Source organism: Podarcis erhardii, assembly GCF_964252035.2.
Source record: "Podarcis erhardii genome assembly, chromosome: 2".
Lineage (NCBI taxonomy): Eukaryota > Metazoa > Chordata > Lepidosauria > Squamata > Lacertidae > Podarcis > Podarcis erhardii.
The window spans coordinates 93943108-93970605 of NC_138498.1; the positions used below are offsets into that span (position 1 = coordinate 93943108).

The window sequence follows — 27498 nt, forward strand, 5'->3', positions numbered from 1 at the left end:
TGTAAATAATGTATATAAGGCAGATACTTTGAGGGGACATTCATTCATTCCTCCTCACCACTATGAGCTGAATAAAGAGCATGAAATCACTTTGCGACTCCGAGTATATTTCAGAGGGGAAGCGGAGATTGCCGTTTGGGAGCAATTTCTGCCAATGCTGTCGGGGAGCATTTCTGAGAAGCAACAGCAGCAAGGAAGGTGCAGCGCTCCCTCAGGTCGCTAGAAGCCGCTGCCGCCCCCGCCGGATTCGCAGCTCCCCTTGCAAGGGCCGCCTCCCTCCCTCCCTCCCTCCCTCCCTCCCTCCCTCCTCGCGGCGCCTTCCCAGGCTCCTCTCCGGGTAAACAGCGATGGCCGCAGACGAAGGAGGCGGAGAACAGGATAACAACATGGGGAACCACTTGCAGCTCATTCCCGGTAATGGTCGCTCCCGGCGCACGGCGCGGGCGGGCCCCTCAAGGGTGGGCGGCGGGGGAGGCAGCAGGGCGTGCGAAGTCTCCCGAGATATTTGGGGGGCGGCGGCGGCGGCGCCTAGTGCGTGGCAAAAAGAGAAATGGGGCGCTGCTGGGGGTGGGGGCAATAAGACTCGGGCAAGGTAAAAGCCACTGGCCCCGAAGGGCTTCCTGGAGGAGTGGGGTGGGGTGAGGGGGCCGGGGGTTTGTGACAGTTGGGGGGGGTGAAAGGGGGATTGTGGGGACGAGAGGAAGGAAATAGGGGAGTGGGTGTATCGGAAGCAAAGGAATTGGGAAGGGAGGGACTCTTAAGGAAACCGCAGCGCTCGGGCTTTTAGGAACTGGAGTTGCTATGGGAGAAGGCAAGGCATAGGTGAGAGCTGGCAGTTTCAGGAATTGGGGGAGGGAAAAGGTGTGTGGTGTATTGGGGGTGGGGTGGGGTGGGGAAGAGGTGGTGCCGAGACCCAGATAATATGGGGTGCTGGAGCCCTTGGCGTAGGCGGTGGGTGCGGGGACAGGGACTGGGATGGGTGGCCTTAAGTTGGAAAAGTGGGGTGTATCTGGAGTAGGGCAAGAGAGGAGCTGACACAATCCAAAGGCAAGGAAGGGTGAGACTGGGTTGGGAGGAATTAGCATCCCGCTGCCATCTGCCTGCATAAAGCTGGAGGAGCATCTGGAACCACTCCTGCCTGCTCCTTAAACAACACAGCAAACAGGTGGACATATGTGTGGGTTTTTTATCGCAGGAGGATGCAAGGACTTTTCCAGTTAGGTTTCTGCCTCTCCCTGGTGCCACTAAAGGCATAGGAGTTGTGCCAGGGAACCGAAGCTTCAATCCTTGGTTCCAAAGGTGAGTGCGAAGATGGAGATGGTGACCTGAAGGACCCGAAAGGGGAAAGTGCAGGTGTGGGCGCTGAGGCAAGGACCTGGGATGTTGTTGTGGACAGAAAGGGAAGGGTAGGGAATTGTGGCCTTGAGAGAGAGTATTGGAGCCTGGAACTTGAGGTAGGACAGAGAACTGAAGTGTTAAGGGATGGTAAGGGAAATCTTCCAGGGTCACAGATTAAGAAGAGTCTGGAGTAATAGTGAGGTATCATATTTTGGCGAGGAAACAATAAAGGCAGGAAGATGGATAGGTATTTGTGACATTGGGTGGTGAGGGATCTGGCGTTTGGAATGGGGTCAGGTGGGAAATATTGTATCACTGGGGCAGAAAGAGAATATGCAACATGGTACTGGAAAGCTGGTGGAGGTGAGAACCAAGAACAAGAATAAGAATCAAAAGCAGCAGCCTGAGACATAGGCCATTAGGATTTAAGGAACTGGAACAAGGGGGAAAATGTGTAAGGGCTTGTGGTAAGTATTCACAAATATGCTGCTACTATGTAAACATTGTGCTGTATAGTACTAACAGTGCAGACTTGTAAAGTAGGAGTATTAAAATTTGCTTTTCTTTGTCAAACAGTAGTCAGCCAAATGTCCCCAAGTGATTGTGATATCTGTCCCCTGTGTGTCACCAGGGGTATATGGGGTATAAGACTAAGAAGTAAACCTTACACAAAATGCAGAGTGGAGTCCCTAAGATAGTTGGATGGCACCTTGTATGCCTACTTTTGGCAACTCATGCAGCCAAGCTGGTGCCAGAAATACTGTTGTGCTTTCCCCCATCAGTGAGGCTAAGTATGGGGTCTTGTCATGGGACCTCCACACATACTTCCCAGGCTTGTGCTCCATGGAGGTCACTTCTGCGCTGCTAACACAATGATTTGACGGCACATTCCATTTTCTCCCAAAAAGATGGATGCCATTGATGTATCTCCAACAGGTCACTCACTCTGAAGGTGTTGTTTTAAGCTTCCATAACTAATCTCTGTGATGTTGTCTGTCAATGACCGAGAATCTAAATAGTCACAATATTCAGTGGCCAACTAGGACAGGATGCTGAAGTAAATGAACCTTTGTCCCAGCAGGATAGTTCTTAAATTTTTATGAGGGACCTAGATAAGCTCACAAAAGTTATCAACCTGCTAAGAGGCTAGTGACCTGCATTTTGACACATACCATGGAGGAGAAGTATTGCCCTATTAGTTAGGATTCAACAGCCCAACTTCCCCACCCCCATCGCATTGAAATCTATTTGCTCTTTTGTTCTTGTGTCCAGTTTTGGGATAACCTCTTGGAACACTTTACATTTCCCCTTGAGTTTTCACCATCCTACATAAATTGGAATAACAAATCTTGGCTACCTCACTGCTCCCCACTGAATTCAGATATTTTTGAAAAAGTTAAATAGCACTGATTCTAGTACAGAGCCTGATGGTTTGGGAAGTGGCGGCAGCAAAGGAGTATTTCTTTTAATAAATGCATGTACTTGTGGTACAATCTTCATGTGACCATTTTAAAAAATGTTTTAATATTTCAAAGCGGCAGAATCTCTCTCCAGTTGGAAAATGCTACCAAAAGAAAGGCTTTTGGTGTAGGAAGAGAAACTGGATTGCTGTGTAGCATGGGGACTTTTGACATTGGAACAAAAAAACAATGTAGGCTTGTGTCTGAAGCAGCAAGACTGTGTGCTACTATTTTGGAGAGAGGGAGATCTACAGCAGTAAGAAGTATGGTTACCCGCCTATTATTTCTGTAATAACTAGCACACAATTTTATGTGAAGTTGAGGGAAAGGCCCCTGACAATGCTTGGCCCTTTTTATGAGGTTAGTGTTGTTTTTTCTTAGTAGTTCAGTAGCACTAACCATACCAGTAAACTATTCCCATGTAATGGAAGCAGCAGCAATGATAGTTTGCTTCAATTGATGTGTAGGAGATGGTGCAGGTATGCAGCCTCCAAAGAAAAAGAAGAGAAAATATGTTTAGATTCAAAATGGCACAGATGGGCCTGGAAATCTTTGCAATTTGCCTTGGTAAAGTGTCTCAGGCAGTAATGAATAAGTATTTGTGACACTGACTTAAGGGCTAACCCCAGAGCAGACACCTTTTCTAGTTGGGCTTATCATGCATTATCAGGAATTTGCTTTGCTAAACGAGCAATTGTAACTATGGGGGGAGCCAACATAATTTATGCCAGTTTAAATTAAGCCAGTGGAAAGTACGCTAGAGACAAACTCCATCCAGGAGTGAGGCTACTGCTAGCTGAGCCAGTCCAAGCCTAGCACAAAGAAAGCAAACCTTTAAAGGAGAGTTTGTCACACAGCACCTTTTCTGGTGTGAGTACTGCTAGCTCATGTAACTGATCGGAACGGAGTTAGGCCCCAGCATAAGTCTCCATCTTGCCCAGTCCTGCTGTGTGCTCCTAGATTGTTCCTTTTGAAGGGCTTGCTCTGGCCTTGCCTGAGCTCGGATGAGGGATTCACACTAGCACATCTCTGGCTGTGTTGGAGATCTACCAGATCCTAACTCACTCATCCCAGCAGATTTTGGGTTTGGATTGGCTTCTTGCATATTACAGCTACATTCTACTTTTCAATATGGTTACATAGGTTCCCACTATTCAAACTCAGAGCAGACCCAGAGCTGCTTAGCTTTAGTATAATGGCAGACTGATGTGCTTGCCCTGGTTCTTCAGTTTGAGCACTGATAAACAGTGATTCTTTCTCTCTTCTCCCAGATCTGCTTGCAAGGTCATTTGGCAATTAATTGATGAATGTTTTGCTGTTGTGGCTATAGCTTCTTGAACAAGATGCTTAAAGGAGCAGACTAGTTAAATATGGATGGGATAGTGGCACAGGTGGTAGAGTCAATAAGGAGATCTTAGAAGGGCATCAGGAAGGGGGGGGAAGATTGATGATATATGCTAAGGAGTGGTTCACAATAGTTTTTAAAATTACTATTTATCATTTACAAAGCACCCAAAATGTTCTAGGTACTATACAGTGGTACCTCGAGTCACAACGCTTCGGGTTACAAACATTTTGGGTTACAAACTTCAGTAACCCAGAAGTAGTACCTCAGGTTGAGAACTTTGCCCGAGGATGAGAACGGAGGCCCTATTAGCGAAAACTTGCCTCAGGTTAAGAACGGTTTCGGGTTAAGAACGGAGCTCCAGAACGAATTAAGTTCGTAACCCGAGGTACCACTGTACAGAGATTTAAGAACAAGAGTCTTGGCCTGTGGACTTTCACTTTAATAGATTCAGTAAAAAAGGAATAGGGAGGGAAAGAGAAACAAGAAAATGAATACTGTATGCTGTTTCTTGAAGTTAAGTTACATAATTGTTCTTCTAGTGACCAGCTGAAATGGCTGCTGAGGAGATTGTTCTGTGATTAAAGAGAAAGTGTCATATGAGCAAAAGAGGTGCCATAAATTAGGCTGTGATGAATACAGGGTTTTCTGTAGTCAATATAAATTTTGATTCTGTTAAAAAACAAAACCACAAACAACTAAAAGCCCAAATTGTTTAAAATATGTCTGTAGCAGGCCATATATATATTATCTGAATAGCTTTCAGTTGGATGTTCTGTAGTGGTAAGAGAAGGTAGCTTAGGGTAACAGTTACTGGTTTACTTTGATAAGAGAAGACTCAGAGGGCTATCTACCTTAGATCTGTGTTCCATTTACTAATCCTTTAAAATTATATGTGCACAATTTTGTGGTCATAAGACTGGTGGTTCTGTCACCCGAAGCAATTCATTTCAGGCAGCCTCTGTTAGGAGGGCAGAGCTGAATTTCTGCGTGTTTCAAACTGAAAAATAAGAAAAGGGAAAAAATTCTTGCCACTTCTAATTGGAAAAAATAGACCATTATCTCTTTTCTTTTTGTGGAGATTAGTAGAAAACTACTCTTTGACACTCACACTCTGTCATCTGCAACAGTGATGGGGCTAGCTACTGACCATAGGCTGTTTGCTGTTTTGCAGGGCCTACCAGATTTCAGCTGAACACTGTACCCCATTTACCCCATTTGTACAATGTCATACCATGTAGAGGGGTGACAGCTGGGTCTTTTTGATGATGCCTCAATTATAAGCATCTGCTCACCTCAGACTTTATATTTTTCATTTTTGTTTAAGGGGTTTTTACTTCGCCACACGTTATTGATCATTAGCAGTAAAGTAAGCATTTCCTTTTTAAAAAAAAAATCAGGACAAGTCTAACTGCCTTCTGCTAAGTTTTTTGTTATGCATAATTAGTTATGAGGTGTCGAGCACAGTCAGATTCAATACATAGTTCACAATAAAATTATTTTCTTCATAGGTTTAGGTTACAAATCAAAATGATTCCTTGCTTATTAAGAACAGAATGATTCCTTACTATGTGTTAAAAACAAGTTAGCAATAGTAGTATATTATTCTGTTGAATGAGTTGCATTTCCTGAACAGCTTTCGCTTGGAATATACTTCAGAGAGGAAATGACAAGGTGAGCAGCTGGGCATATTGGGATGGTTGCAAGAAAGTAAAGGTGAAAAGGAAATGAAGGGAGAAAACAGCATACTTTGCTTAGTCGTATGCAATAGGCTGTTTGCATGGATACTGTGGTAGGTGTTATCCTTAAAGAATGAAACTAAAAGAGGAAAGATTGTGACTAAACCTGTTTTTCCAGCTGTTTTCTTGTAATACGTTGGCTGCAAGATAATACATAGAATTGATATTAATAAGACTTCTTAGTATTAGTCTAGTGTTCAGGGACGAATGCTCAGTTTACATACTATTTGCATATGGAAAAATGGATTGCTTTTGCATAAAACCGTGGCAAGGAGTAAAGTCAACTTGGCTTTCTGTTCAGTATGTAATTTGACTTTATTCTTTGAACCATTTGTATTGAGCAAGTAGACTATTTTTGACTACTGGCACCCTTGGCATGGTGAACTTTGCTTTTCTCCTGCTCTCTGCTTATAGTGCAATTTAATTTGGAAGTTGGGTAACCATCTCTATAGATTTTGTTGCACTATCATCAGAGAGCAGGAAGAAAGCAAACTTCATCATGCCATGGATGCCAGTAGCCAAACAAAGTTTAATAGATAACATGGGAGATTCAGCCTTAGAGCAGATGATTTAATTAGAGCAGTAGTACCAGCGTTTTGGGATTTACTATCTGTGACCTGGGATCCACTTTTAAGCCCAACCAGATGCAAGAGGTTGTTTAACTGTTTTTCAATACAGTACATTTCTGTTCTTGCCTAAAACACACACAAGAATTTTAACAGTTTTGCTGGTTCTACCTGAGGTTGGTACATAACCCACTGTTATGAACCTTCAGGACCTTTCTCCAACCATTCAGTATGCTGTCCTGTGTTGTAGAAATGTACAATCCAAGACTCTGACTGTGCCCTTTCTGTAAAACTGTGACTTTCAAAAGTGTTAGACTCATAATTACTGTTCCCCAGTTATCCAAAGGAGAACTTCAGTATCACAAGACTATTGACAAATGAACTTCATAATCTATATCCTGCAAAATATAAATGTTTCAAATATAAATAAAATATGTTGTTTTGCACAACAGCAAACCATACTGTATTGTGTTACCTGAATCACTAACAAATTGGTCGTGGCATAAGCCTCTGTGGTGAACTCTTATTTTTTGCTGCAACATTTAACACAGCTATCCCTCTGGAAATTATTTTGGATGTTTACCTTAATTTAATATATCTTAAAATATGTGTGTAATTTCACTTCAATCTTAAGATGATAGAAGGCAAGATGTGTGGTGTCTTCATCCATCTGTATTTTGTCTTGCATCTGAGAAAGATAGGCTAAAGTGATGGTTTTTTTCCATTGTGCCACTGCAGTAAGATGAGTCATCGCTCTTCACAGGCTTTAGGCTCTTTCAGCCAAAATGCAGCACAGTTAGGCTGCCACTTCTTTTTGTGTTAAAATAAGTGAAAATGAGAAACAGAAGAGCGCTTAACATGAGGTGGTCTTGAGAATGAAACACGACCTCATGCTAAAAGTAAATGGCAGCACATTTTAAAGGTTGCATCCACCATTTGATCAAGCTTCAAAGGAAAGCTTTACAATGGAATGTAGATAAAATTGCCTTCTGCAAATGGGCCTTTAAAAATAATTATTGAAAGGTGACATAACCTGATAAACTATTAATGAAATGTGAAAGTTGGTGATGAGCTACTCTGTGTTCTAACAGCATAGAAAATATGAGACCAGCATTTTAAGATTTCAAAAGCAATCTTAAGTATGTGACTATAGTTGCTTCTGCAACAGCAGTGCAGGCAAAGAAATGTCATTTTGACTGTCTTAAAATTTCAACACAGTAAATTTTAATTTACCTTGTGTGTTGAATGTATCATGGTATGCCAATACTGTTCATATTGATAAAATGATGTAGGAGTGTCATGGCAAGGTAGAATCATTCATCATCCTTGTGGTCTAGATCAAGGTTAGGTAATGTGGTGTCCTTCATACATTGTTGGACTTCCTGCATCACCTATAGTCAGGGATGATAGGAGTTGCAATCCAGCATTATCCGGACATTACCATATTGACCTTGATCCTAGGCATCTCTTGGAGTTTGGGGGCTGAGCTGTGGTCACCATGGTGACTTGTAGCTTGACCTACATTCTGGAGAGCAATGATTGCTGTTTCAAAGGGGTGAACGGACCTACACTTTATGATGTGGCTTTCTACAGCTTAGTCAAAAAATGCTGCCCATGTTTTATGATGCACTCCTACTGCTCCACACTGTGTTTCACTCTCCATCTGGCCTTGTACTATTATGGACTGTAGTTTTTGTGAAATAATTTGCCTGTTCACCTAACAGCTGAGCAGCTGTGTATTTTTAAATGTAATTGTGCGGAGGGATTGTTTCCTTCAGGTTAATTTGCCATAACCCAGGGGATTAGAATGGAGGTAGCAACATGAATCACAACTAAACAAGCCCTTCAAATTAAATTCTGGCCAAAGAAGAAAGATATTTTCCCCCAGTTTGTCTTCCCATCATCTGATGTATGGTTGATGGGCAGAAAGGGATGTTGGAATGCCCTACCTAAGAAAGTGTGCTTGGCCCCATAGTTTAGTTTTTGTCTGAGGTTTTCTAAACTGTGTATGGAATCCCCATGAGTAGAGGAGGTTCCCTGCTCCAGATCTTTGCCATCAGATTAATTGAAGGTGGTAATGATGACACAGTGGGGAGGTTTGGCAGCACACCTGTGTCTCCATGTTTACCTGTGAGTAGAACTAACACCAGAATTGGGTTAGAGAGCTAGTATGGAGAGGAAAAATGTTAATGCACCCTACTGGTAAAGTTTAGAGGCTACAAATCAGGTGCAAAGATTACGGTTTATGTTATCTATGGTATTGAGGGTATTCTGTTTGCTGGTTGTTTTTTTGTTTTGTTTTTTTAAGGGACATACAATTACAGGAAACACTGGGAAAGTTTGCTAAAGTGGCATTAGAATATTAAAGAAGCATGAAAAGATGCAAATCATCATAGATTTCTGCTCTACAGTAATTCGTGAATGGGTGTGAGTGCCTTGACTACTCAGCTAGAGCTAGCTCAAGACTGCTGACCAAACTAGATGTGCTTCTTATAATGCAGTTTGGCATTTCATATCTACGTTTGTTTAACAAATAGGTCAACTGGATATTCTGATTGGACCATGATTATTAAATCCTCTCCAAACCACCACCCACAGGCAACATTCCAAATCCTGTATGCCCCTTGTGCCAGCAACATGTTAAACAAAGAACAGCCAAACAAAACTAAACTGCACAATAAAAGTCATGTCTAGTTTGGCCCAGAACATCTTTCCATATCCATCTTATTTGGCACTCTGATTTTTTTTATCAGAATCTCAAAAAATAAACCTGCATGGTTAGCATTTTTCTAATGGAGGTACCGTAAAAACTAAAGTGGTGTGGTTAATAAAGTACCATTACAACAAACTGATTTTGAAAGTGAGATATTGCTGTGAGAAATGTCTAATTTGTTTTAGGAGTCCAGTTGCTACCCCTCCCAGTTTGGTGTCTCCTGCAAATTGGATGAGCATCCCCTCAATACCTTCATCCAAATCATTTATAAAGACCTTGAATAACAGGCCTAGGAAACAACCCTAGGGCATTCCACTTGTCCGTTTTCTCCAGGATGATGAGAAACCATTAGTGATCACTCCTTGGGTTTGGTTAGTCAGCCAGCTACAACTCTACCTAACAGTACCCTCATCCAGCCCACATTTTACCACGTTCTCTGCAAGAATATCACTGGTGACTTTGTCACAAGCCTTTTGCATATTAGCCTTTTGAGTCTGTCATGCAGAGATCCATATTGTTTTTGTAGAGCTCAGTACATAGAGCTTCTGTTCTGTTTTGTGGGTTGGATGCAGACTTTTCTCTCACTGTTTGCTGAAGAAACCAGGATCCTATGGGCTTCCTGTGGATGGAGGAAGCTCAGTGATTTTCTCTAATCCTTTCTTCCCACCACTACCACTTGCCTCACTTCTGCAAAGGGTTGTCCAACCCTCTAGAACAGTTTTTGTGGGCACGGAGGGAAGAGGAACTTAAGGGACCATATATCCAGATGGCAAAGCATATATTTTATGTTCACAAGAAAGTATTATAGATTAATTCCTTGGCATTTTATTTAACAAAACTTGAAAAGACATTTATTTAAGTTGGACACTTGTTTCTAGGTAATGTAAATGATATTTGGCTAGTCCAAATAAGGCAACTGCTTATATTCTCCTCAAATAAATAATTTGTCACAGTACATTGCAAGTGATGGACTTTCACCATCATTTTTTTGTACATATTTCCCTGATATCAACTATTTTAGGCAATTTAATGCTTGTGGTACTTTATTTTTTTGACAACTTGTTTTTTGTTTTTTAAAAACTTTCTTGGACTTCTTAGCAGAGAGTGAGGAAGAAGATGACGTTGACATGGAAGTTGAAGATCAAGACAGCAAGGAGACTGAAAAGCCAAACATCATTAATTTTGATACTAGCCTGCCAACTTCACATGTGGTATGTGTGTCATAGTGTTGCTCTTTCCTCAGCATCTATGTTCCATGTTGGAAATTTAGAGCCCCAGGGATGATCCTCAGGGTCCCTTCCAACTCTACAGTTCTATGATTCTATGATTCTATGATTCTATTCTATGACTATGTATATGGAACCATCAAAAACCATCTTCCACTCCCAAAGAGATTTTACTTTTTCCTGTGACTTCCAATTTTATCTTATGGTAGTAGCAAGAAAGTGAACCTAAATCCAGTCATGTTCTCCTACTAGAGCAACGTTTTGCCTCATCCTATTATGGAAAAATATCTTCTTACAGGGCTGTGCACTCATTTCCAGTTAGCACTATAGTTACATTGCCTAGTATGCAGGGATTTAGTTCCAGTGGTTGCACATAGCCAAAATTACCTTTTCCTTAGCCGGCAAGGGGAAGGTGACTTCCCTGTGTGTCCACTGCCTCTTACTTCATATGCCAGCGACCACCAGGCAGAAGGGAGGAGGAGGGAGGGAGACAGACAGACACAAAGGCAGAAGAAAAAGCCTGGAATGGATCTGGAACAGAGGTGCAGCCAAGCACGTATGATTGAAATTGCATATGTTAAATATGTAGAAGATGAGGCTCAATTGTACTGCAAGCATGGGAAACACTAGTGGCTATTTTTGTTTTTCTTTTTTTAAAAAATATAATTTTTATTAACTGGCCAATCAAATCACATTAATTCCAAATCACATTAATTCCAAATTATACAGCCAGATTTTTAAATTTTTTGTTGGGGGTACCCATACTTCAAGCTCCGAAAGGGGTCCAAACATCACTCTTGCTGCTGCTTTGATTAAACAGTTCTATCCAGTTCTGTCCAGATAGTCTTTTTGTTATTTTCTTCTTATCATATATTCCTTTCTTTGTGATCTCTGATAATCTTCACAAGCGGGTGAAAGACAAACATCTGTGTGGGTTTTACACTCTCCAAGAGTCATATCACATAAAGGACAGACCCCATTTCCACACCTCCGTTAGAAACATTCCCACAGTCTGTCCGCTGATTCACAGGCTTGCCAAACTATATCTCAGAGGGCCCTGCCAGGTCAAGATAACGTTCCGATAACCATACATTCACATTCCAATGACCCTGGTCCTCCTCCCTCTCGTCCTCCTTAGGCAAGCCTGTCTTCTCGAAACTCGATTTATAACTGCGTCATAAAATTTTCCTTCCATTCCCCTATGTTTCCACCAGTCCTCTCTTTAATCAGTAATTCATTCCCACACAGTTCTTTGTCTCCTACTTGTGATTAATAATAGCAACAATTATTCTCTCTGGAGGGGAGGGTTATTGGTACTCACATAAGGCAAAAAAGAAAAGTTTTTTCCTCCTACCCTTTCTGTTTCACTCCAACATACCAATATTCTAGTGATGATTCTTCACTTGATTTATTGTCCCGTCCATCGCTCCGCTCACAGAGATCCCATTATTCAGCAGTCTTTACTCCCGATCTTCACTTGATGTATGTGCATTAGCTTCTTTCCAATTATAAATTTCCAATTATATATTTCGAGCTAATGCAAACCAGTGCGCTGATTAGAGACAGCGTCAGGGAGAGCCGACCTCACTCGAGGGCTTCGTGCCAAGTGTCCACACCCCCTACTTTCGAATCCGGGGGTGAATTATGGACACAGCTGGCAAAGGCAGTCCCCCCCATTCCCTTGGGGGGGGGCAGGGAAGCTGCATACTCCCATCACAGCCTCTTAATTACCTCTTGTGGGTCAGAGAGATGTTATTGTCGGCCATCTTCCAATGCGCCCCCTGGTGGCCCCCTATTTTTGTTTTTCTTAGGGTTCTGTAGATCTAGTCCATTCATCCCAAAGCTCTGTTGTCTTTAATTTTTGCGTTTATAAACTGTGAACGATTCCAAGAACCCTCCCACTGAATTGCGACTTCTAACTGCTTTTTATTTCTTATTTTGGAAAGTATTTAGGATCTGATATGGAAGAGTTTCATGGAAGGACTGTCCATGATGATGACAGTTGTCAGACTATTCCAGTCTTACCCCATCTGATGGTAATGTTGATTCCTGGACAAACACTGCCTCTTCAGCTCTTTAGCCCCCAAGAGGTTAGCATGGTGCGGAATTTAATACAGAAAGACAGAACGTTTGCTGTTCTTGCATACAGGTAAATTAGTAAATAGAGTTGCAGTTATGTGAAATTTATGCCATATCTGTAATGTAGAATGTTATTGCATTGTTGTTTCGTGTTGTTACACTCATTGCTTGCAAATCCAGAGCAGCTTGGGGGCTGAGGTGGAAACTGAAGATTCTTGATGAAGAGGTAATTCTGAAACAAGCTTACAATAGCTTTTCCTAATACGTTGGTTTTTCTTCTTCTTAGCAACGTACTTGAAAGAGAAGCACATTTTGGAACGACAGCAGAAATTTATGCCTATCGAGAAGCACAAGAGTATGGAATTGAAACAGTCAAAGTAAAAGCAGTGGGAAGGCAAAGGTTTAAGGTTCTTGAAATAAGGACTCAATCAGATGGGTAAGGAAATAAGGAATAAGTGGCAGTGTTGAACAGGGGAGCCTGTTTATATCCGGCAAAATTTTACAATCTTGCCAGTCTTAAATTTTCTCAAAATTCTCTCTTCACAGTTTGGTGTTGCTTAGAGAAATAGGTGGGATGTCTAAGTAATGAGTAATAATACCTTTTGTGTGTACAGGTGTATGGTATGACGCCACTTCTCTGCCATGTAAATATGATTTTGGCAGTGTCATACTGTGAACTAATCCAGGGTGTTTGATGGTGTGCTACATAAATGCGCACCTTTAAAATTATGGATTATGTCTTTATGAGGCAGTGCATTTATTCTCTTTAGCAGTTCTGAAAACTATCGCTACTTTTGTGGCACAACTGATATTTATTACTCCCTTTGTCCCTCAGCATCACAGACCTAGCAGAGGATGAACAATAATAAAATATTTATGTTGAATAGATAATGACTCCTTTACAGCAAACAACATCATAAATAGCAATAGGCTACTTAGTTAATGCAGAAGTAACATTTAAAACTGTCTTTAACTTTAAAAAAACAAACTCCTAAATAAAGTTCTTCCAGTTCTAAGATTATTATTATTTAATTAAATTTCCATACCGCCATTCTTACGAAGATCACAGGGCACTTTATAATATATATAAACCCAACAGTTTAAAAGGCCATAGATTGTTCAATTAGCCAAAGGCCTGGGAGAAGAGGAATATTTTTGCCTGGCCAACTATGCAGAAGGTTGGGAAAGAGGGGTTGTTTCCTGTCCTTTGCTAGATGGGGGTTCTTGAGATTATTTTTAAAGAGTTGTTTTCCTGCCAGGGGGCAGTGGTGTTGTCCTTCCATAACTTGCCACCCTAAGAGCCCTCAGCAACTTTTAAATTTGGGGGTTTTCATCTCAAAAAAACAAGAGCCTGGGTTCTCCCCCCCAAAAAAATCCCACTTTTTTTTTTAACCTGGAAAAGTTTTGAGCCATAGTTGGCCACTGTTGGACTACCTTCTGAAAAGGAAGCATTAAGGAAAATATATGATTAAGGTCTCTGTCTGTTTTGCAGAAATCTGTATGTATAGAACGAAAATGATTTAAATACATGTTTCCTTCGTAATAAATTCATAATCCTTACTTGGAATGTAGCAATTTGAACACAAGATGGTGGCACACATTAATGTCAGAAACTATATGTCTTACGGGAATATTTTTGAAGCAGGGTGGTATTCAAAGAATAGACCTGTTGAAGTTAATGGACGTGACTAACTTAAGTTCATTAATTACAGTGGGTCTACTCTGAGTTGGACTTGGTTGACTACATCTCTATAAGATCGTTCTCTTCTGTAGTGGTGGCATGGTTTTTGTAACCATTCTACACTGGGAGAGAACAAAGGCACCTGGAAAAAAGAGGAATATTGAGGAATAAAATTCTTTGTCTAGACCTGTCTTATGTTTTACATGTTTTTCAACTACAATTTTCGTTATCATTGGATATTATCTGTGGAATGTCAGCTGAATAACACATATCAGGAAGAGACAAGTTTCACGATGGCAGCAAGCTTTGCTTAAGACTTGGAACTTGTTTGGTTTTAATATCTTTGCCCATTTTAAAAGAACACGCTTATATTCAGAAGCATGTCTATTGACCCTTGGGGTTTAACTGGCATTGGGGAAAATCCAACCAAATAAGTATCCATTATAGGCTGCAAAAGTAAAATGTGGAACTGAGATTTTAAAAATCCATTAAAATTTATGGGAGTGCTTTCCCCCCAGATGTCTTATTGATGTAGCTAAAGAGGCTGAATAAATAGCCAGACAGATGCAGTTTTCATACCTATGTGAAATCTCTTTATCAGAATACAGCAGGCAAAGGTGCAAATCCTCCCTGAGCGAGTTCTGCCTTCAACTATGTCAGCAGTGCAGCTGGAGTCCTGCAGCAGATGCCACATATTTCCTTCTTCCAAGCCTGCAGCATGGCAGGATCAACATATACATCAATGGCGGCAGAAATATCAAAAGGTCAGAAGCTAATGGTATTTTTATTTTTTACGTTTTTGGTATGACATTTCAAAAATCAATATAAATTCCATCTGTGTGTCTCTCCTTTTAAAGAAAGACGTGTGAAATGGGACGGTGCCTGTCAACCCCCTGCTGCCGCAGATTATTTGTGTGACTTATCAGTTCACCACAATGGGCAGCTGCACATTTTATATTAGACAAGTTATAATTGGTTCCAATTATCTTTTGGCTACTCATTTGAAGGAAAGGTCTTTTTTTTGTGTGTGTAAGGGAAGGAAAGTGGAGGGGGGGGAGCCTAATTTGAGAGGCTTAAGTCAAAATATGTGTTAAGCTATATGGTGTAGGTTTTGGAAATGGGACAGATTGTGACACATTCCATGTGTCTTCAGAGGAATAATGCAGGATTAGTTCTGGCTTTCTTTCCTATCTTATATACAGTGGTACCTCAGTTTAAGAACAGCCCTGTTTACGAACTATTTGGTATACAAACTCTGCAAAACCGGAAGTAGTGTCCCGGTTTTCAAACTTTACCTCGGTCTAAGAATGGAACCCGAACAGTGGAAGGGCACCGGTGGCAGGAGGCCTCATTAGGGAAAGCGCGCCTCGGTTTAAGAATGGTTTCAGTTTAAGAACGGACTTCCGGAATGGATTAAGTTTGTAAACCAAGGTACCACTGTACTAATAGCAAACATATTCTCGAGGTGTGGATGCTTATGTTGCCAAAATAGGTAAAAAGGTAAAGGACCCCTGGATGGTTAAGTCCAGTCAAAGGCGACTGTGGGGTTGCGGCGCTCATCTGGCTTTCAGGCCGAGGGAGCTGGGGTTTGTGCAGACAGCTTTCCAAGTCATGTGGCCAGCATGACGAAAGCGCTTCCGGTGCACTAACTGCGCACAAGGAGGAAGTGTTTGCATGCTTGAGGAAGCCCCAAGGTTTGGTGAAGTACAACAAATATTGTGGAACTTGTTACAAGAACATCCTAGGAGAATTGTGCATGCTCATTTGGGCAGAAAATGAAAACTGAGGGTGGGTGAATGACGTACAGTGGAACCTCAGGTTACGTACCGTCCTCCTTATGAACACTTTGGGTAACGAGCTCCGCTAACCCGGAAGTAGATGCTCCTGGTTGCAAACTTTGCCCTGGGATGTGAGCGGAAGTCGTGGAATGGCAGCATGGCAGCAGCGGAAGGCCCCTTTAGCGAAAGTGTGCCTCATGTTAAGAATGGTTTCGGGTTAAGAACGGACCTCTGGAACAAATTAAGTTTGTAACCAGAGGTACCACTGTATCCTGGAAAAACTGGTGGGACTATGAGCAGGAACACACCGCACCGCAAAACTTGTTTGCAGGTTTCCCTTTTAATGGAAGAAGTGTGGACTAGGGCTGGATCTAGACACATCAAAGAAGCATTTCAGTTTAAAGCATTGTGAATTTAAACAGGGAAAGCAGGTAGAGAAAAACAGGGCTCCACGTTGCCATCTGGTGGCACAATGTTATATCGCACACACAACACATATACAGTCGTACCTCGCAAGACGAATGCCTCGCAACACGAAAAACACGCAAGACGAAAGAGTTTTCCGTTTTTTGAGTCGTTCCGCAAGACGAATTTCCCTATGGGCTTGCTTTGCAAGACGAAGCGTCTTGCAAGTTCTTGCGAGTTTGTTTCCTTTTTCTTAATAGCCGCTAAGCCGTTAATAGCCGCTAAGCCGCTAAGCCGCTAATAGCCGTGCTTCGCAAGACGAAAAAACCGCAAGACGAAGAGACTCGCGGAACGGATTAATTTCGTCTTGCGAGGCACCACTGTAAATCTTTTTCTTTGCCAGTCTAGCTGAGTCCTGAGTCACATTGGTTGATGGCTGCAAACTTTTTACTTTTAATGCATAAGAACATAAGAAATGCTCTGATAGTTTAAGCTAAAAATGCATATAGGGCAGCACTTTGTTCTCACAGTGGCCAACCGGATGCCCAAATGTAGGTGAAGGTGCTTGGTGCAGAAGTCTGGGATCCTGTTCATCAGAGCAGCCCCAAAACATGTCTTCTTCCCTTTCCAAGTGACTTGCCTGGAAAAAGAGGGCTTTTAATCTCTCAGAAGAAACCTGCAGGCACCTGAAGAGTACTAGATGAAGAAGAGCACAAACTAATGATGCATCCCTGTTCAGGTGGTGTTTTGGGTCAAATCTTCCCAGTTGCTCAACATTATCCAAGTAAACAGGATTCACTGAGATGCTCTTGCCGTGGGGGCTATGTGCTGTGTAGTTTTTTTTCATTTGAAGATGAGCACTATCCTGTTATACCTGAATAGTTTCCCTCAGACTTAACACCATAACTTTTCCTGAACTTAATGCTCATGCATGTTCAAGCCTTAGCAAGTTCCTGGCAGTTTTGTTGCCACTCTCCATAGTAAAGTACTTCATGAGAAGTTTTGAAGTAACTATTCAGTTGGGTGCAATTCAGACTAGTGAACTGAAAGGGAAATTGGTATGAAGACTTCTGATTCTTCATCAGAGGAAGGTGGATTCCCTCACCTCTAGGCAGCGGCGTAGCGTGGGTTGTCAGAACCCGGGGCAAGGGAAGTAATTTGCGCCCCCTAACCCGGGGCAAGGGAAGTAATTTGCGCCCCCTAACCCGGGGCAAGGCAAGTAATTTGCGCCCCACGCCGTGGCGCCCCCCCCCACCAAGCCTCTATATTCTGCGCTTGTCAGGCTTGGCTGCTGGCCCTCCGTGGCCTGGCAACGGACTCAAGAGACCGGCCGTGGCGGCGCTGGAGGGCTGGTCTGGGGCCGGAGAGAAGCCTCGGAGAGTTCTCGCTGGGTTGACCTCGCAGCCTGGGTTACCCTGCGGGGCTGTTGTGAAAGGCGAAGGCGAGCGGCAGCGTGGCTTGCAGCGGAGCAAAGGGCACGACCACGGCGCCGGGACGTGCCCTTTGCTTGTGCCCCTTTGCTGGGGAGGCTGAGAAGGGCGCCCCTTTGCTGCGCTCCCCCGGGAGGTCCCCCGGGAGCAGAGCCCGCTGCCTGCGCTGGCAAGGAGGATGAGCCCAGCTGGCAGGCCGGCCAGAGAGGAGCCTCGCAGGCAGCGAGTGGCTGGCTCCTTGCGGGCGGCGGCGGCGGCAGCGCAACTCCCTCCTGCCGCGAGAGGCGGGCAGCAGCTGGGCCTCGGACCTGCAGCCAGGAGCGCTGCCTCTTCCCGCGCCCCGAGGGCTCCCCGCGCCCAGCAACCCGGGGAAAGCGCCGCACTTCCACCACTGGCCCTGCTTCCACCACTGGCCCCTGAACCCCAAGGCTGAGGCTCATGGCGCGCACCCCGGCTTGCAGCTCCTCCGCCGCCCTTCCAATGGGGCAGCGGCCCGCAGGGACGAGCAGGCGCGCTCTCTGTCCCCAGCTGAAGCCGAGGGGGGCTTCTGGTAGCCCCGGGGTGGGAGGCGGAGGGGGGTCGCTGGCTGCAGCCGCCTCGCCTCGCCTCCGTTCTCCTCTCAAATCAGACACAGATGGCTGCTGACAGCGAGGAGAAGGGGCGGGGGCGGAGAAGCGCAGCGTGGGCAGTGGGAGGCGGCTGGGGGGGGGCTCGCAAGAGAAGCGCGCCCCGCGGGACTGAACCAGGTTCCTCTCCCCGGCTCCCGCAAAGCGACGTGCCCGTCTTGTGCTCTCCGCAAAAGGCGCCAGATCAAAGCGGCAAACGGTACAGATCCACACCACGCCCCCCGCGGAACAGTCGTGCCCTCCACATCACAGGCAGCTCAGAGTTAAACTCTGCGCCCGAGGCTCTTCGGCAACTCCGGAGGTGGCGAGTGCGCCCCCCCAGATGTTGCGCCCGGTGCGGCTGGCCCCCCTTGCACCCCCCACGCTACGCCACTGCCTCTAGGTCCAGTTACAGTTCTAGGTTTGAATTCACTGCAACAGGTGTGAGCCATTTTATTTATTTTTGGCATTTTGTGACCGCGTGGTTCTTCCATTTATCAGTAATACATCTGTTTAAACTCTCTCAAGTTCCAATTGATCTCTTTACACCTCTTATGGACACATAGTTCCTACTGCCTAGTTATTTGCCTGGCTAAGCTGCTTTCTGGAGTTCTCTATTCTGCCCTTATCTATTGCTAGCCAGGCCATTCCCAAATTTGCTTCACTCTCGGGCTCAAGCAATCACATCCTTCTTATTAAAGGAATATTTTTTATATTAATCTTCACTTCTTTGGATACCTGCTGTGATAGCCTCTTTCAATGCAGAGCACAGGTCTGTTTATCATAAATGCAATTATTCCCACAAGCACTAGTTTAACAAAACTTTTTTTTTTTTTTAAGTCTCGGAATAATCTCCCAACACCAGACTTCTTCAGTGCTTGTGTAAAGTCACTCACATTTCCTCTCTTGGTATTAATTTGCTAGCTTTGGGGAAAGGTAGAATGTGTGGTTCATCCCCTTAGCACAAAGACTCCACATCTCACCCTCAAAATGAAACTTGAAGAAAATAGCGTTAGCTGTTTGAACCATTGCTCAGAGTAAATCTGATGTCTTTAAAAAGTCCTTAGGTGGGCGTTTATAACTATTGTCCCTAATTTTGGAGGTAACTTAAAATGACCGTTATATCTTCAAGGAATATTGTTAGCTTTCCTCTTCTCTTTTGTGATCTCTTGGATCCCTTTTACCTTTTCTTGAGGCTTAGCTCCCCCCCCCCCAATTGCTGTGTTTCAGTTAATAACTGGAATGTATAGAGTTTTGCAGCTTCCTGATATATGCAGTGGCGTAGACACAGCTTCACTTAACCCAAGCCATTTGTTTGAAGAGGTTTTCTGTGTGATTGCAGCAGCTTGGACCTCATAAATGCAAACGGACCAAGGTTGCTTTCACACGGATGAGAATGCCTTGCATTCCAAACTCATTTTGGCCTGCATCATTCACACAGTGGTGTGCTGTGAAAAACAAGAAGGAAATAGATGTGTGTTTATATCAGTTTGTATTCTGTTTTGGCTTTGTACGAAGCAACTCATGCAAAGGAAACATTCCATTTTTGCTTATTTCCCCCTACCTACTACCCATTTACAGTCCCTGAAAAGTTGTTCCAGAAGTGGGCATAGTTTGAATAATGGCTCAGAGGTTTGTAGAAGGTAGAACTGGGCAATATATCAATATATTGTCCAATACTGGTTTGAAGTCCTCTACTGTGATATCAGTTTCATAATTTTTGACCTGGCAATATATTGCGAATCATGATGCATGTATGTGTGCTCTGCAAAAATGACAATGTGGGAACAACCGTGAAGCCAGTCTATGCCTCTACATAGCTCCATCCTTATTTCAGACATTGTACATTGTGAAGTTTAGTTGGTGGTATAGCATGATGTTGAAAACCAGATATCACCCAGCCCTAGTAGGAGGATTGGCCAAAATTGCATGTCCCACCTTGCCTCACTTTTTTTTAAAAAAAATAATAATCACATTTTGATATACCCATAGATTTTACTTTATTAGTTTAATCTGTAATTGATGCTGATGAAGATGCCTTTAAAGAGTGAGAGTTGTGCAGGAACTTTCAGGGCTAAAAAAAACCTTCAGTGGTAAGAGGAGTAGAGGTTAACTTCAGGAACATTTTAACCCTGTTTTTACTTATGTGAGGGTACACTTTGGAACCATTGAATTGCTAGGCAGCACGATCCGCAAAGTAGTTGCAGCAGGCTATTTGGATTTTAAGTGATGTTTGCACTATTGGGGTTGGTGTGAATAAAATAAACTTAAACTGCAATATTTGGAATTATCGCAGTAGAAATATCAACCTGATGTTTCCGAATAAAAACAGTATTGGATACTATGTTTAAAGATATAAATAATGGGGATCAAGCACATTTCTATCTAATCACCAGGGTTTTCTGAGGTTCACAGGGTGTGTTTTGTACCTCGATCGTAACATAGTGAAACAAATAATTATGCTAATAGAGCATGCATTGGGGAGGGGAGATTTGCTTGATGAAATATTTATAGAAGTGTTCTCTTTCCTCTAGTAACTGAAGAATATCATTTATTACTTAGCAGTAAGGGTAAATATCTATATCTCTTTTGTCTTGCAGCGCAAATTCCACTGTGCTAGTCTGACCTCCTGGCCGTCTTGGTTGTATTCCTTATATGATGCTGTAAGTATCAATAAGGTCTTGCTCTTGGTTTTATCTCTCAATCTGGCATGTTCTTTTTGCCTCCGAGAGAACAAACCTATGTTTTAAAATGGTGGCTAACCAGTGAAATGTTACTATGTATTAGATATCTGACCTTCTGTCAGATATTGCCAAGGAAACACAAGTTGCTGTCTCAGCAATATCGCTGCCCCCACGGCCTATACCTAAACAGCATTGACAGGTTCAACCACCTCTCGACCAGCATGCAGTCGTCTTGGTCGAGACTAACAAGAGTGGGAACCTTCAGACTGTACAAGTTCTGCAAGGGATAGATATAGTTTGCCAGTACCCACTGGAATCCACCCTGCAATCAGGGATGACAAAGTGGCAGGAGCCAGGAGTCTGGTGAAGAAGAAACTGGATCATAGGCTAATTCAGCAGCAGGATTACATGGTTTTATTATGCCCTATATCTGCCATCCAACACACCTTCACCAAGGGGTGCCTGAGACTATCAACTGATAAGATTGATGATTGCTAATTGAATTGTATCCAAGGATGACTCCTTTCCATGAGTGGAAACCCCATGGTGAAATCACTGGATACCACTCATAACGTTTTAATATGTCACAGTTCCCTCAACCCTTACAGAGAGCTAATTGGTTGGCATACATATATTTAGAACAAGAAAGGTGTACTATGTGCCCATCTTGCCCATGGATAAAACAGTATGATTCAGGGGGTCATCAAGCTTTTTGAAGTAGTGGGGACATTTTGAATTTTGAAAGAGGGCTGGGGGTGCCAAGCACAAAATGGCTGCCACAGAGAGGCATGGCAATAACGCAGAATTAATGAGACAACCATGCCTGAAAACCTTATTGTTACCATGGGAATTCAGCTATGTCCTACTTGTCCTGATTGTGGAGAAAACACACACACACATACACACAAAAAGAGAGAGAGAGAGAGAGAGAGCGCAACAGGAAGCATTCCTTGGTACCATGAAAAATACACAAGGTGGCCATACAACTCTTATTCTATAGAAGCAGGTACCTGCACATTTTGCCCCATAACTTTATTTCTAGGAGGCCTAAATACTTTTTGGAAATGAAAGCTCAGACATTTGGGCACCACTGTAAGACTTCAGCTGTGCCATGACTTAACACCAAGCTGAAATTCATACAAGTGTGAATTAGACACTGATACGTGTATGGATTTCAGCTTGGTGTTAAGAAGCTGCACCTTTTTAAATGAAACTTTACTGCAAAAGAGACAGCCAGATATACTTTCTCTACTTTATTCTTCATTCTTATTTTTTTAAAAGAAAAAGGAGTTTGTATGTTTAAATTAGGTTTTTCTTCCAACACAAGGAAACCTTGATGGAAAGAGTCAAGCAGCAGCTGCACGAGTGGGATGAAAATCTTAAAGATGAATCGCTTCCATCAAATCCAATAGGTACTCTTAATAAATAACTTTTCCTTGAAAGTTGTGCTTGTTTGCTTCTCTCTGCACTTTAACTGATATATTACATAAGTTAGAAGAAAAAGTTGCATTTGCCTAGCAAAGTAGGCTCTGATCAATGAAAGTTCATTAAGACACTACACATTTTCCAGTTCTCCATGGTGTAGGGGATTGGCCATGAATAGTGTGTATACAAGACAATAAGATTTAATTCACATCCCAGTTTAGCATTTAAAAACAACAACCTGATTTCAGTTCACAGTTATTCAGACACTGCCTAATTTGGAAAGTTTAAAGTTTAAAACTTTATGTTTTCACATGCAGGATTTTTTTTTTAATCTAACTTTTCTCTGTTTGACAGACTTGGATATAGTTTGTGGGCATAATTGCCCTTCCTGGATGGATAAAGCTGGTCAAACCCTAGGGTTTTAGTTTGTGCTGGTCACCTTTTTACACACACACACACACACACACACACACACAGCGCATTTCAGAAAGCATTTACTTATCCTAGCCAATTGTTTTGTGGGAAATTTGCCTAAAAAGAGAATACAACAGAGAGGTATCCCTAGCTAAGAACCCTGCCAAATTTTGGAAAGATGTATAGATGTATAGTGGGTTCTTGGCAGTAGACACCGTTTTAGAGTTGATTTTGTGGGGAGAACTTCCCTTCCTGTGGTTTGGTGGGCAGCAATTTTATTTTGAAAATGGCATGCATAACAGGTGCTCCTAGAAAAGTCACCTGCTAATTTTCAAATGGAGAGACTAGGAAGTTATTATGAATAGTGAGGGGAACATCTTCAAACCCATTTTCTGCTCAGTTGACACCGGCATAGCAGAAAACCATAGAAAGTAAGTGCAAAGCTAGTTTGAGAGATGTGAATGTGTGGGCATGTGGCATAGCAGCAGCAGGACTTGAATGTCCAGCATTGTCCAAGCAGGGACTGCTAGGAGGGCTACTAAAAGAGAATGGAATAAGCACTAACTAATTTCTTCCCGATTAGAGGCTAGACGGTTCCAAAAAACAAACAAAAATACCCCTCCCGTCTCTCTCTCCACCCTGACATTTTCCTTATCTGGCTAGCTTTGGGAGAAAGATTTCACTTTTGACAAGCACATTGTTTCCAGTATTTAATTTACGAATCTCAATGCATAAAAGGCTTTGGAGATCCCTGCTTTATTTCAGAGTGCTTTGGCGAGATCCTACTTTGGTTCAGACAAATCGCAAATCTTTGGCTCAAGGTTCAGGGCTTGTCTGGATCTAACGCACACCCCTGTTCCCTCTGTACCTTTTAGAGTTGTCCACTTTAAATAGCACATAAATCTGCTTACTTCCCAACATTGCAGATTTTCAGTGTGAAAGCCACAAAAAATGGCTTCTATGTGGTCATTGTTGAGTAATAGACAATATAGATTGCTACTATCACATGTAACCCCAGCACCACATTAGGCATCAAACAGAAACTTCCATTACTATACAAGTGAGCGGCTCATATTTATAAGAAAATGGATTAACTATGTGGTTTAACATTGCCTTTGCTCTTTGCCTTGCTTTACAGTTTGCATAATGCAGCCTGAGAGAGTTGCATCAAAAAAGCAATATTGTAACCTTTTTGATTATTTTCTTTCTAATGCTATATGTAGTGCATTTTTTAAAGATCATAGTCCATATGCATCTGCTAAAAAGCATGTGGCAGAAATTGCCACTTCGTTTATTTCAGTTGAGCTGATGTCAAAAAAGATTGCTGTTAGATTGTGATTGATTCCTTGTAATAGTTATGCACTGATTAACTGGAAATTATAATATGCTGTGTGTCTGATTGACCTTCTTTTAAATATATGAAATTGAATTTCTTTAGATTTTTCATACAGAGTTGCTGCTTGTCTGCCCATTGATGATGCACTGCGAATTCAGTTGCTTAAAATTGGTAGTGCTGTTCAGCGATTACGATGTGAACTAGATATAATGAACAAAGTAAGTGTACTGAACTCCTTACAAGGTCTTGAAATTGTTCTCTTGCTTACCTGGGAGCAAGTTCCCAGTTAAGACTTTTGAGTAGACACAAGGTTATCAATAGCTACTAGATACGATGGCTATAGGCTGCCTGCAAGATCGGATGTAGCATGCTCCTGACTATAGACACTTGGACACAACAATGGTTGAGTGCTATTGCACTCATGCCCTGCTTTTGAACTTCTCATTGTCATCTGGTTTGCCGCTTGTGGAAAATGGGATGTTGAATGATGATGACCAGAGGGACAGTCATGGATAGGGACATTGGTGGCTCTGCTCCATCACTGGGTCTAGTGTGTTTCCAATTTTGCAAGTCTTAGGTCTTTACAACTTTCAATAAGGTTGTTGTCAACTTCATTACATTTAATGTGTCAGTCTCTTCATTGCCGCCACGGAAAAAGAGTTTCAGGAATCAGTTATGAAAACTTCTTAAAGGGAAAATAAGGTTCCAAGTGGTCTCCTTTTTAAGAAAAGTTACTGGATTAAATCTGCTTTGCTTGCAATTTAAAGTATTTAAACAAAATGTTTTGCGGATCTTCCGTTCTGTTAGTTAAAAAGTGTTAGTTTCCCCATTTATGTTTGCTTTATTGCTTTTGTAGTGTACGTCTCTCTGCTGTAAGCATTGTCAAGACACAGAAATAACTACTAAAAATGAAATATTCAGGTGAGTTTGCAAAGGGCTTACACTGTAGAAATTGCCTTGAAATAAATACCCTCTTAGCTTCTAAACTGCATTTTAACAATTATACATTTTATTATTTTAGCATGCAATTTATAAAGATTGCATTTTAGGTGGAGAATAATCCCAAAGCCAATATAATCTTTCATATATATATATATATATATATATATATATATATATATCTCACGACTACAAATGTTTGGCTCTAAGTGGATCTCACTGATACATGTGAAAATCACTGAGAGTGCTCATGTTCTTATAGAAAATTTTTATTCTGCTGCTGAGAAATTTTCACAGAAACATGTTAAGGCAATGAACCAATTATGTGGTTGTTGGCCAGATTGTTGAAGCAGGTAACAAAATGTTTTGGGGCAGAGTGTTTCTTGAAATGCCATCCCTTGACCTCAGATAGTCTTGGCTGGTCTCCCCCTTACTATCTATCTATCTTTCTATGTATTTTTATATTATTATTATATACTACTGTATCATATATATACTATTGTATCATAAGAATATATTACAGCTGTTTACAATATAAAAAACATAAAACCAAATAACAACATAATAAAAAGGTAACAAATTTAAACAAAAAAACATTAAAAAGATAGACCAATTTATTTATTAAAAAAAATTATAGCCTTCACCTACAATTCCATGTTTCTATGATCTCCTCCCTCCCCCATGATGAATATTAATGTCATTTCAAAACAGTAATATTCCCCATGTCTAATGTCTCACCAGCCACCAGTATCTTGAGTTTTCGAAGTTGACTTTAAAAAATTTGTTTCTTGCAGTTTATCTCTTGGTGGGCCTATGGCTGCATATGTGAATCCTCATGGATTTGTGCACGAAACGCTTACTGTGTACAAAGCTTGCAACTTGAATCTGACTGGCAGGTCTTCCACAGAGCACAGCTGGTTTCCTGGGTAATAAAATGCCTCTCATTAATGCTAGTAGGTTTGGGTATTAATATGCTGTTTGAATGCTTTTGCTTTTTACTGTATTGGTGTATACCTCATACATAGCGTATACCCCAAGAACTAGTAAAATAAGAATACCTGGGAGGTGCCAAAAAAACCAAGCCCCCAGAATATTGAGCGTTGGGCAGACTGGCAAGACACCGTATTCAGATGTGCAATATATTTCTTCCTTATCCATCACAAAGTTCCTTGTGGCTCAAGCATTTCTTTTAATTTGTACTCACCATTCCTGCATGCAGATAATGATTTTTTTAACAACTTCAGGGCATAGAAAACAGATATTCCTGCTGCTGTTCTGGTTCAAATGCAAACTGGATTATTGCTTGTTTGGAAATACTCTCATAAGCATTACCCGTCAGGGAAAGGTTTCTAGCCTAAACATCTGAATAACCTCTAAGCAAATTTGTTAACTGATATTCTAGAAGCCACCCCTATAATTTTAGTTCATGCCCTTAAATTGGTTGGATTCTGTCTGGAACATGTGCAAATGATTCCTCTTGCTGAAGTACTATACAGTCGTACCTTGGTTTTCGAACAGCTTGCTTCTCAAATGTTTCGGCTTCCGAACGCTGCAAACCCAGAAGTGACTGTACCGGTTTACAAACTTATTTTTGGAAGCCAAATGTCTGGCGGCGCTTCCGCAGCTTCTGATTAGCTGCAGGCTGCATTCAGAAAGCGTGCTTTGGTTTTCAAATGTTTTAAAAGTCGGACGGACTTCCAGAACGGATTCCGTTCGACTTCCAAGGTACGACTGTGGTGGCTTTGCTACTCTGAGCTCCAAGTGACGGTAAGGGCTGTTGCAAGTAGTGATTTATGAGATATATCCTGCTCAGAAAGGCTAATACGATGCTGTCCACTCCTAGGTATGCGTGGACTATAGCCGAGTGCAGAATCTGCGGAAGCCACATAGGCTGGAAGTTTACTTCAACAAAGAAGGATATGTCACCTCAAAAGTTCTGGGGATTGACCCGTTCTGCCCTGCTGCCAAGGATTCCAGAAACAGAGGATCAATCCGGTAAAAGATCACTGTTGCTTTGCCTGTGATCAGATAACCTCACCTTGGATGAATTAGCAGTCAGTGTCTTCTTTAAAAAAAAAAAAAATCTACAAAGTGCTGCATCTTATGTCTGATTATCTAAAAGGATCTGTTCACATGAGCTTTGTGCAGATAAAAGTACTGTTGCTTCCAAAGGCCCTGAAAAAATGACATTTTAAAATTTAGACTTCTGGAGGAAGAAGTACCAAATGTGCGACGAGAAAAATGTGCGACGATATGAGAAAAAAAGCAGTCGCCCCCCCCCCCCCCGATTCTTTCATAAACACTGAAACAGACAGCTCAGACTTAGATTTGCCCT

At 42.1% G+C, this 27498-nt stretch overlaps 1 protein-coding gene across 3 annotated transcripts; it reads left to right on the plus strand.

Moving 5' to 3' along the window:
• Positions 1-268: 268 nt before the first annotated feature.
• CRBN (cereblon) lies at positions 269-27393 on the plus strand. Of its 3 annotated transcripts, none has more exons than XM_081853571.1 (11): positions 269-414; positions 10260-10372; positions 12334-12536; positions 12753-12902; positions 14749-14911; positions 20966-21028; positions 22377-22461; positions 24327-24442; positions 25081-25145; positions 25958-26089; positions 27007-27393. In XM_081853571.1, the coding sequence occupies exons 1-11, from the start codon at positions 348-350 to the stop codon at positions 27185-27187; spliced, it is 1338 nt and encodes a 445-aa protein (XP_081709697.1). In that variant the 5' UTR covers positions 269-347; the 3' UTR covers positions 27188-27393. The 3 variants fall into 3 exon arrangements, with proteins under 3 accessions (XP_081709697.1, XP_081709698.1, XP_081709699.1); XM_081853572.1 differs by having other exon boundaries at positions 282-414; positions 10263-10372; XM_081853573.1 differs by lacking the exon at positions 269-414 and adding an exon at positions 1517-1805.
• The last annotated feature ends 105 nt before the right edge of the window (positions 27394-27498 follow it).